Source organism: Microcebus murinus, chromosome 4 (assembly GCF_040939455.1).
Source record: "Microcebus murinus isolate Inina chromosome 4, M.murinus_Inina_mat1.0, whole genome shotgun sequence".
Taxonomy (NCBI): Eukaryota; Metazoa; Chordata; class Mammalia; order Primates; family Cheirogaleidae; genus Microcebus; species Microcebus murinus.
Genome location: NC_134107.1, coordinates 109,715,136 through 109,727,305, shown reverse-complemented (window position 1 = coordinate 109,727,305; position 12,170 = coordinate 109,715,136). Strand labels below are relative to the sequence as shown.

The window sequence follows — 12,170 nt, the reverse complement described above, 5'->3', positions numbered from 1 at the left end:
GCTTACCTATGGTTATGATGGTTCACAGGGATAATTTCCTTAAGCTAACTAGAGAAAGCCTCTCTAAGAAACAGATATATTGAGTTTTGACTGTCTAATTATGGCTTATCTTATTCAGGTGGTTTAAAAATAAAATATTAATTGTTCTCAGCCAATACATTAATAGAAATTATCTATTGTTCTCAGTTAAAACACTAATATAAATTGTCTCCCTCTTGTACGTTTCTGCTAACACTCCGAACCAGATATGATTTTCTACATAGAGAAACATGGGAAATATACACAATCTTAGGAGTAAGTAATTTAAGAATTTCTGAATTCTGAGGAATTTATTTTGTTTTTGTTAAAATATTTTTGAAGACACAGGGTTTTGCTATGTTGCCCAGGCTGGTCTGGAACTCCTGGACCCAAATGATCTTCCTGCTTCAGCTTCTCAAAGTGTTAGTATTACATGTGTGAGCCACTGTGCTCAGCCCTGGACTTAAAATATGTAGGCCGCAAACAAAGGGTGATAGACTCTGACAAGTAGCACTTGGTAAACAGGGTCAAATTATACATTTTTAATATGTGAAGAAAAAGAAGTATAAACTCATTTTTCCCATTTAGAAGCCAGGTTAATATGGTTATGTATGCAATAAGGGTAGGGGAAAAAGAGGGAAGAGACTCTTTTTCTTATACTGATTTCCTTATAAAGGCTCTCTCTCTTAATTTTGATTTGTGTTAGGAATGCTTTGGTGCACAGCAAGTGGGAAAGGTGACAAATTTGTGGACTTTTAATAACATTACATCTTAATATTCACATGGTCACACAATAGGCTACAGAATACTGATAACAATCCCCACAGTGATCTGCTGCCTTCAAAGTAAAAGATCAAGGGCAGAAACAGTAGGAGGAGGAATGTGGAAAACAAGACGAATAATAACTATGTAACATGGTGTCTGAAGGGGTTAGTGCTAACGTGGCCACATTATAGGGCAGTTAGGTCTAGTGACAAGAGCAGAGGTTTAAAGTTAGAAGGCCTATGTTGTACTGACATTTATAATATGCTTTGTGATGCCGCATACAGTCTGACACTGCTAATCTGTAAAATGAGATGATAATGCAAACTTACATGGATATTTTGAGGCTTAAAAGAAAGTACTATTTAAACTGTTAAATTCTATGTAGAAATTACTTGCTGACATTATGAAGAGTGTCATCATTCAGGAGACAATTCCATTTTTAGAATTCCTAGACTCTATGTAGTTCTTTAGTGTTTCTAGATGTCTTTTGGCTTTTCTTCTTCTAATCAAAGCAACACAAATTGCACCATGCAAAGGAATGTACACAAGCCAAATGAGATGGTTCTGTTACTCATGTGAACTCCGTTATAAATCTGGTAGAGCACTGAGACTTTAGCTGCAATATTTTTAATTAGCTGTGCATTCAAATCATTTAAAAAAACGGGAGCAAACCATGCTCCCTGGGCCAAATCTGGCCTGCCACCACTTTGGATAACCAGTGAGTTAAGAATGATTTTCACATTTTTAAAAAGGTTGAAAAATCAAAATAATATTTAGTGACACATAAAAATTATATGAAATTCAAATTTTACTGCCCAGAATAGTTTCACTGGAGCACAGTCACAGGCAGTCCTTTAGGTACTGTTGATGGCTGCTTTCTCTTCACACTGAATTACAGAGTTGAGAAGCTGTGACAGAGACAGTATGTGGTACTCTCGTTGTTTGCACTGCTGCTTAGGGCACTACAAATTGTAGTGACCCTGTAATATTTTGACAGTGCTTCAAGTGCCATTTGTATCACAATACTGCAGCACCTTATTTTTTTCTCTAAAAAAGACATCTGCACTCCAATGTTTACAGTTCATAATTGAAAAGATGTGGAAACAACTGAAGTGCCCATCAATATATGAGTGGATTAATAAAATGTGGTATATGTACACCATGGAGTACTACTCAGCCACAAAAAATAATGGTGATTTAGCACCTCTTGTTATTACCCTGGATGGAGCTGCAGCCCTTTCTACTATGTGAAGTATCACAAGAATGGAAAAACAAGTACCACATGTACTCACCATCACATTAGTATTAATTGATCAACACTTATGTGCACATATGGTAGTAATATTTATCAGGTGTAGGGAATGTGGGAGAGGGAGGGGGGGGTAAGTATATTCACACCTAATGGGTGCAGTGTGTACTGTCTGGGGAATGGATAGGCTAAAAGATCTGACTCAGGCAGGGCAAAGGCAATATATGTAACTTAAACCTCTGAACCCCTGTAATATACTAAAATTAAAAAACATAAAGTAAAATATAATAGAATAAAATGAAACTGAAAAAGAAGTGAGATCTTAATTCCCATACAAATTTATAAAAGATATATTTTCTGAATTCAAGTTACAGCTGCAGCAGTGTTTTCCAAACCTCAATGCAATAGGAAGGAGATTTGCATATCTTCATATCCACTAAACTATGCAATTGATGAGCTTTTACCTAACTATTAATTATTAGTGATTAATCTGCAAGGAAATGATATGCTAAGAGGCAAAGCCCAGTTAGTTCAAACTGACAAAGGCAGCTGCAGAAATTCAGCATTAGTTTTTTACTAGCCCACTCACATTTTTTAGTATCTATTTTCTTCTGTTTCTTACACAATCTTACTTTCAGACTGAAAGCTTACATCTCAAATTTAGGTTAGGATAAATTATGCCGCTATTATGTTGTGCATCCCTTTTAACCTTCTAGAGTCTTTTTTATTATGTTCACAGGAAATTCATATTAGATTCGTAGGCTAAGAAGAGACTTCCACAGAAATCACTGTAGAGGCACCTGCAGCATTGCCTGGTGCCTTTGACTCTGCAGTAGGCAGAAGGATAAAGGGAACAGAATGGTGAAGAAAGAAGGGGCAGAGTGTATTGCTACCAGCTGCTGTTTATAAACCAGTCATGCCTATTGCTCATTTATAAAACAATCTTCCTCTAAAACCTCATCTTTCCTTTCCAAACACTCAGCAAAATCTAAAACAAAACAAAAAAAGAAAGGCCTTATCTGGCTGGAAGTCTGAGTCTTTGCCTTTGTACTAAATTTATGTTCAGCAATGAAAACTTTTGCCGAAAGAAGATTCTATGAAGAAGGAAAAGCAAGTCACCTTTCAGTTGCTGGGCTGCAGCCAGGAGTCTGGGCTTGAGGATGAATCGGCACTGCCTCTCTCCTGGGAGCTCTTCCAGGAGGAAGGCTTCTTGGGCGTTGAAAACAGTGGTAGAGTCCCTTGAGCCTGCTGTCAGGAGTGCATTGTCTCGCAGATGCTTCATTTTAATCCCATAGGGATATTCATGTCCTACATAAAAAAAATCAAAATGTAGACATTGGACTGACCAGTGTGCTGCGATCATGTGTGCTACAAACATGATATACTACAATTTACTCCTGGCACTTTTGGTATAAAGAACCCATTTGTTGACTGACTAACCATGTACAGGCTTACAGTTTGAGATCCCTGGATAATGCAGGTGTGCTCCTACCAAGGTAGTTTTGAGAGGGGGCAGGGAGAAAAAAAAAAGAAAAACCTTTAAAGATTATCTTGTTTGGAATGATGCACACATCAGTTTGTGAATTGCATAACGTTTACTCCTCCTATGTTTGCATCTAATATTTAAAGGTATTCTAGTTTTTTCCTTGACATTCACTAGATCTATAAATCTTAAGCAAATCTATGTCCTCACTCAGCTTCAAATCTATTACTTAAAACAATTATCCTACCTATCACACAAGTACTATAAGGATCAATAAGTAAACATTAGTGGCAAACATTATTTAAATAACAGGAACATGTCTCAAGCATCACTATCATTACTACTATCTACCACATGGTGTCTGTCTGAAAAAGACACTTTGTTACTTTTTATGAGTTACATAATTAGAGTTACTCAAGAGCACTGGGACTAATCTGATTTATGCTTCCCTCCTACCGCTGCCCTCTGAGGGTGGCGTTCATATGCAATAATCCGAAGGAAGACAGCAGGGCAACAGAAACACAGAAACAGATGCAAAAAGAAATTTATAAACTAGAAAAACTAACCCCTGGACACCTGACTGCAATGAGATTTTGCTCTTTAATACTCAAAGTAATTGCATCCTCTCAGTGAAATCCCCAAATACCATTGTACTATGGATTTTTTAAGTACAAAGAGTAAGTTCCCTTCTATTTCTGATTTATTACTGAATGTAATTAAGTGAATTCTTACTCCTCTTTTCCACCTGGAATAGGCATACAATGTCAATGTTCCATGAATATCAATTACTACAGCACCGTCCAGGGATTAGGGCTTCTATTTATAATAGCAATAAAACCAAATCTATTTATCAAAATAGCCAGCTGGTTATCTACAATTAAGGTTTTCAAGGCACATTAAAATTACAACATACAATTAAGAACTGCTGCTAATTCATGGAACAAGATGACCCATTGTTTCTTAGCAAGAGGTAATTTGAACTTTGGAGCTATTTTAACCCTAAAAATTACCATCCACCTAGTTTTAATTAAGTTAATATATTTTATTGAAACAGTTATGTTAAGTATTTTATTTTTAATGATGACTTAGTTGCCCATTGGCTTTTACAAAAATGACATTAAAAACAAACCTGAAATGATGTTGATTTTGTCCTCAGTTCTGTGCATATATTAAGTGCATATCTATATTCTAAGTCTGAGCATATACATTTTGTAGAAGATTTTGGTTTTAGATTTCTCAGATCACTTGAAACACTCTGAATTACACAGTAGTGTCCTCACAGAGAAATGAAAGGAGTACATGAGATGATGCATACAGTATACTCCATACAATCTCTGGCAGGCAGTAAGCATTTTAAGATTGTTAACAGAAATCATCATCACCATCATCATTAACATTGTCATCATCTCAAGATTTGTTGTCCCTGATACTGTCCCTTATTGTAACTGTTCTATTTCTGTTAACCATACTGAATAAAATACTGATCCAGAAATACATTTTTAGATACATGATTTAAATAAGGTGAAGTGTAACCTATTTACCAATAATTCCTCAAAACAAATGCTGGAAAATTAGGCTAGAGAAATAGCAAATGGGTTAATCCCATTTTCTTTACGATGCCTAAATTTGGGCACATTTGGGCACAGAGCAGGTGTTGCATACTCATTGGCGGATGAAGATGCATGACTGGATTAGAGAGTGTCTTCTACAAAGGCAATATGTAGTTAGGAAATGAAGCAGGAAATTCAAGAACTAAATATGGAAAATAAATGTACAAAGTGAATGTGAAAAATAGGAAAAGGAATATCAATACATATTGCTTTCTTACAGAAAAATCTTTAAAAATTTTTTTTAAAGTTTGGAAAGATAGGTCTGTTGGTAAAGTGAAAAGACATAGAGGAAAATTTACATTTCTCCTCTCAGCTATACCATGAACTGCTTGAATGAGGAGATATTATTTGCCTAGCACATAGTAAATGCTTGATATATATTTATTAAATGAATATCATATGAGATTATTTAATAGTATTTAAGCTTACGGACCACATGACCAAATCTTTGAGACACTTAGAATTATAATTAAAACACGATCAAAGCTACCTCAATTTTTGCAAAACCTTACCAATTAGTGGGTATGCCGCTTCTTCATTCCCAGAATTGAAGCATAACTGGTAATCTCGCTCAGTACCCTTGGAGATAAAAGGATTAAAGGTCACAGTAAGTCTTTCACAGTTGGTGCCTGAATAAGGACATATTTTTGACATTTTATGCTTTGCAAAAGGAAAATCCTAGAGACTATAAATGCTAATCAGGTTCAGGAGGGAGGTTATGGTTTTTGAAGATGGAAGTGCTGATTCCTACAACCAATCTCCCTTTCCCCATTCCTCAATATGGGACTGAGGAATCCTGCCTTTTTCCTTCCAGCGAGGGCTCGGGGTCCACAAACTGCAGTGGACTCGGCCCTCACTAGATAGGTAGCTGATGGGATCTGAAATCATAGGCCCTTTTACAAAGGAAGAACAAACTCCCTGGTTCTACAAAGTTAATTTCTTCTTTAGAGTCCAGACTTCTGAGCAGGAGAAGAATGACAAGAGGCTTTGAGGAGATAGGTAGCTGGCACAGTTTGCACTGGCTTTAGTTTGGGTAAGTCCAGTCTCGGGGACAGAAAGGACAAGGGATCTATCTAGAGAATAGGCCCAGTGAGGTACAACAATAAAATTGTTCACTAGCAGAATTATAACTTAGCAACATGCTACATCCCACTTGAAAGAAATAACACTTAAATTATACAGATTTTGCTGAATTCCCCAGGAGGGATCAAACAAGAATCTTTTAAATGAAGCTAGAACAGATAAATTTATCGGCAATATTTCATACCATTGCCTTTAACTTCTGATTAAAAATCATGGCCCTGTCATGATTACAATGGAGAGTTCTGGCTATGAAGTATACCACACAAACCACTCCTCCTCCCCCCTCCCAAGCACTCAGTTTGTCATTTCATCCTTGTCCCATCCCCTACCCAAAATTTTTATTGTAAATAGAAAGAGTAACCTGATAAAAATCTTTTATTTTTATGTAGTATCTGAAAACATCATAATAATCCCTTAGAACAGGTATAACCAAACAGCCTCAATTACTAATTAATACAATATTTTTTGGAGGGGGGTGATTTGGGCAGCTTTAAAGAAAAGGCATAGATAAGAAAATGAGTCATATCATTAATCTCCCTTCTTACCCCTAAAACTGCTATCACTCTCTTCCAAAATATATGTATATATGTTAGAAATCAATGCAGACATGCCTGCTTTACTCAGTGTACACACACTTAATGACATTCGAAGTGTTACTAAATTTAATAAAGAAATTGAATTTCTTATTTGAAATTTTGGTTGCCCTAAGTTCTTAAGGGCTCCCTACAGCACTGTGCACAAGTAAATCTAAAAACAATTAATAATATTATGGCATGTCTTAAATATGTATCATGGCATATAATACTCAGAGTGTTCTTACTTTAATATTTATAGAGAATCTCATTCAAGGAATAGTGTTTTTAAAGTGCTTTCCTTAGTTTCCACCCTTCTGAAAGTCACTCCCTTTAATTAAAATACTCATTGTATGGTGTTTATATAACTGGTAGGGAAGCAATGAGAAGAACCTTCCAGTTCTCTCTCCTCTACCTCATCCTCAAATATTCCAATCTCCTCCACTACTAAAATTTCAACAAAACTCACCTCTATCACAGAAAACAGAAAGAGACAGAAGCTAAAAGCAAAACAGGGAGGAGCATGGTCTTCACACTAAAACTATTCAAATCCATGATCTAATTCAAAGCTTGTGCTTTTATTTACCAGTTCATTAGAGGTACTAGCCATGCCATTCTCAGGATCTGTAGTCAGCCAATGTGACTTTATGTAAAAATTCTACTACCAGGCACATCCTTGAGAATTCATCATTCTCAGGCTGATTGAGTCATGGGATAATAGGATATTTAGGTGGAGAGGAGAAGTCAAATAGTGTCAGGTAGGAAAGAGGAGGTTGAAACTTTTTTATTAAGAATTTTACACAAAAACATGTTTTATATTGGTATGTAGTATATACAATTAAAATGCAATTATACTTTAAATCTATAGTCCAATCTTATTGTGGTTTTCAGTTAACATCTGTTTTAAAATAAGAGTAGAAGAACAGCACCTATATATTAAGCTGATATTAAAGCTTATTGTCCTTAATTTCTACATTTGGGGAACAAAATTTTACTGGTGTCTCTAATAGAAGCTGTCTTATGATGAAAGGGATAATATTTCCATGAATTTAAAGTATCACTGTTTGTTTTTAATTAAGATTATCTAGCAAAGTAACTTACAGTTACCCCTAGCACTGACAATAACTTGTGGATAACTTCATTTGTTCTGTCTGTATTGGTTACTCTGACAGTTTTATACTGTAGGAAAAAAAGAAATAAGAAATACAGTTACAAATAAAGATTTTTAAATCAGGTGAAGAAATAATTATTGTCAAATGATTATCCAAAGACACATCTTATTTCTTACGGAAAGAGTAAATCACAAGACTTAAGTAGAACACAAATGATTATAATTTATATTTATTTCCTTATAAATTATGCCTTTTAATAAAAATTTCTCTTAAATTAAAAGATGTGTGGGCCACAAATATAAGAGGTTGAGCAAGTAAGAAATATACTAAATATATTTCAGAGCGAGAGTACAGGGATCTAGCTAAAAACAAAAAAGAAGAAGAATCACTGAGGCTGGTCAACTACCTCATTTCGATAATTGTATTTCCACAACCTAATGGGTAATAAAAGGAGAAGCTGAATCTCTATTTTTTCCCACAGTATTGTTTTCACACCACAATGTTTTATTTCTTTGCATGGTATAAAGTCAGTTTAGGTAAAATCTGAATAATAATTAGTTACAATAAACATTTAAAGCTTAGAATTTTTAAAAACCACTACTTATTGAGTACTTTCTACATGTCAGACACTGTGGCTACTAAGATTTTCATTGTTGAAATCTTTAGAGGATTTAAAACAAACAAGTCTAAAAGAAAGAACTGAAAATTTCAGAAAGTTCAATTCTATTACCAACTCTGACATAGAATCTTCTATAATCTACCCATAACAGCTTTCTGTTACACCACGGTGAGAATTGCTACTTAAAAAGACAATTTGCAAGCAGCAGAAAAAGAGCTAGCAAGATCCTTAGATATCTATATAGGTTGCTGAATTCCAAAAGATATTATTTAAATATAAAACAATGTCATGTTATCAAAAAATATTTTTTTAATATTTCAAAAAAATACATAAGTTTTATATATGATAATTATAAGAATTCAGTTATCAGGGCTATGTCCTTGATAGGGCTTAAAATGTACAAATAAGTAGCAGAAATGGAAAGACAATGATGTTTTTAAAAATATAAAAATAAAGCTAAGTGAAATCCACTGATAATTTGTCACTTATCCTTCCATTAATAGTATTTCTTCCCTATGAGACAATTACTTGATGTGACAAATTGCCTCTAAAAGTGGTTTGTTAAATGAATTTTAATTTTTAAAAAAGTATTCTAAATGCATTAATATCAAATTGTACTCCTTACAGCCACAGGGATTATGCAAAATTGTCTCAGAGGCCAACAAGGGAGGGTTTGGAGCACCCAACTCCGTGTCTGTCTTCTACCAGAGTGTCAGGCATGTTATATACTAGGCTTTAACTTAAGACTTAATTTCAATAAGGGTTTCTGCATTTTTTTTTTAAGTTTAAAAGCACTTGCATTTAATTTGGAGAAACACTTTCATGAATCTTTTGTAAAGTGAAGAATCTATTCTCCTATTACCTAGCTTCTAACATAATGATGTTTTTAGTACTGGGCACATATACTTAAAATTGTAATTATATTAAGTGTATTTTTCCTGCATGCCTTTCTGATAGACAAAAAGAATGAATTTCAGAAGATAATGCTTTTTGGCTAATAAATAACAAAATAAATAGACAAAACTGAACATGTGGCAATTTTGTTGCATATTAGCAGAATTCACTGACAGGTTGTGCAGAGCTGAAGGATGAAGATAATACTTCCCATACTTGCACTCTCATTTGGGGGATTAACTCTGGAAGCAGGGCTCCTGGAAAGAGACTCTAGCCACGAAATCTGCTTCAGAGAGCAAAGGACAGAGTGTGTCATGCCATCCTTGACTTACTCAGGGTACTAATGATCAAAACAGAGCACCCAACCTGACCACTTCTTCTATCTTTTCCAAAATGAGAGCGACACATCAGTCCTTTCTCAAGCACACACACGTTCCATACATTAAAAAGGTGTTTAAAAAAATTCAGGAGGTTTTCCATGAAAATCCTAAATGTATACCAACTGCCACAACAACTGAATCAAAGCAGGCAGAAACAATGTTTCATTTTGTTTTCTCCTATTTTGCTACAGAAGATCTGTCTTGTTTCATACCACTAAAATTTGGGTATTTCCCTTAAGCAGTTATTATCTGGCATTCAGGTGTTTGTCAGAATATTTCCATAATTTTTGCTTTTGGTCAAAACATAATGATTTTGTACTATATATTTTTCCACAAACAAAACTATTCTGTGTGATCTAGAGCTGCCATGAAGTATGACCGTCCATACTATCACAAAAATATCCAAAAGTTCCCATCTTATTCATCATCATAACATATTGGCTCTTATGCTACAATATCAGTCAGTCATCCGTTATACCTAATAAATGGAGTTAAATTCTTAATTGTTTATTTGACCAATGTGATAAAACTGTAAGGCAGAAAAATGCTGATCCCTTAATGATGTCAACTTTTCCAGATCATCTACTAAGTATCTTGAGAAATTCAGTCCATAAAATCTCAAACTATAAAGTTTTCAACACCACTTTCTCCTTAAGTAGTGACAACTCAGAAAAAATGCTTAATAATAATTGAAAATACCTCTTTGTGGAAACGGCTTTACTACAACTAAAAGACTCAGAAACATTCGTGCCGGGGGAAGGAAGAGACATCTGACACGCAGTGCTCTTGCCACGCATACATGTCAAATATTATAGTTAATGTAGATTTCTCTTGCTTCATTTTCTCTAGGGTTTACTTTTCACATATACAAAGACATAGATATTCCTAGGAAAACGCACTCTCCCCCATGGCATTTCTAAATGCCTACCTTGCACAGCACAGACACAGTCTGTCTGCCTGTCAGTCTCTCTTTTTACCATGGTATTCTGCTTTAATGCAGGGACTTGGAATTTAATTTTCTTGCTTACAAACACTTACATGGACACAATTCCCCATGTCCTCGGTAAAGATTCTGAGGGGAATGCTCTTCGGGTGGTCCTTCTGTTTCTCGAGATCGATGTGTCTAATCAAATGCAAACACTGAGTCAGATGGAATTTGCTGATGGCTTACTTTTAAAATCAATCTCTTTTGCCAATATTTTCAATGTACTTATATGCTGTTTTTAAAGACAGATGAGAAGATTCAACAAAGCCAGATTACACTACGTGTTGAAAGAGAATTTTAAAAAAAACATGGCAGGACACTAGGCATGGGTGCAAATAAGAATGGGACCTCCACGTCACGTGAGGTTTGAGGAGCACAGGCAGGTTAAGGCACCTCTGGGTAATGTTTTATCCTTAACACTGCCCTGCCTTCTCTGGACACGTCCAGCACCTTGCTGATGAGAACAGGAGCATATAAAACACTTTACAAGGAGAAACCAAAGCAACGACCTTTTACTTCTCATCTAGCTCTCCAGTACAGTGTAAATCTTGGATATCTCATAGCTTGGGGAGGCGGAGAGCAAGGGAAGGGGGGAAGCACTATGGGTCTAGTCGACAATGCTAAGTCTATCATTTTACTCTGTATGCTCAAGGGTGGGGTTAATTGATTACTGAGGTGCTCAACAGAAAACCCTGCATTTATGGAAACTTAACACATACTTTGAGGAAACTGTTAGCTCCAGTTGGTAAACTAGAGACAACAGAAAGAGATGGAAGATATTATTGACTAATTTCTGCCTAAAATGATCTAACTAGACCTCAGTGCTCTCAATCCTAGAAAGTAAGAAATACATGTAATGAAAGAACATTATTTATAGCAAGTAGCAGCTAATGAACAATCTAAACAGCAGCTTATTTTTAGGACAAATGAACAATTTCTACTAAGCAGAGGGGAATAAGTTGGGGCACATCTCTGCAGAAAATTGTTTTTTAATTTCAGCATATTATGGGGGTACAAATGTTAAGGTTATATATATTGCCCTTGCCCCACCGGAGTCAGAGCTTGAACCACGTCTATCCCCCAGATGGTGCCAGAAAAGGTTTTAATTCATCCATTGCAGGTTAAAGATTAAAAATACATATACTGAAAAAAATACCTCTGAAGGAGAGAGAGCCATGTGTGTTTCTGTTCCAGAGAACTGCAATCAAAGAAAATGGAATACAGAAATCACATACACTACTTATGCTAACATATTTAAAACTGTCAATCCAGATGAAAACACGAACAGCCTATTGTTATTGATGTAGTTGCACATGTAAGATGCAACCTCAGCATAACTTTGTTCCCATAGTGAAAATGCCCTTTTGGAAAAATTACAGAGGCAGGTGTAGTTTTATTTA

General features: G+C 35.3%; 1 protein-coding gene across 1 annotated transcript in view; it reads right to left on the bottom strand.

Moving 5' to 3' along the window:
* LOC105863941 (rho GTPase-activating protein 20-like) overlaps window positions 1–12,170 on the bottom strand; it is a 65,541-nt gene that overhangs the window by 25,584 nt on the left and 27,787 nt on the right. Inside the window, exons 9-12 of the mRNA XM_076001423.1 lie at window positions 11,927–11,968; window positions 10,824–10,908; window positions 5,638–5,704; window positions 3,152–3,340 (exon numbers count right to left, since the gene is read on the bottom strand). Coding sequence (XP_075857538.1) covers window positions 3,152–3,340; window positions 5,638–5,704; window positions 10,824–10,908; window positions 11,927–11,968 — 383 coding nt within the window. The remainder of the gene's footprint in view (window positions 1–3,151; window positions 3,341–5,637; window positions 5,705–10,823; window positions 10,909–11,926; window positions 11,969–12,170) is intronic.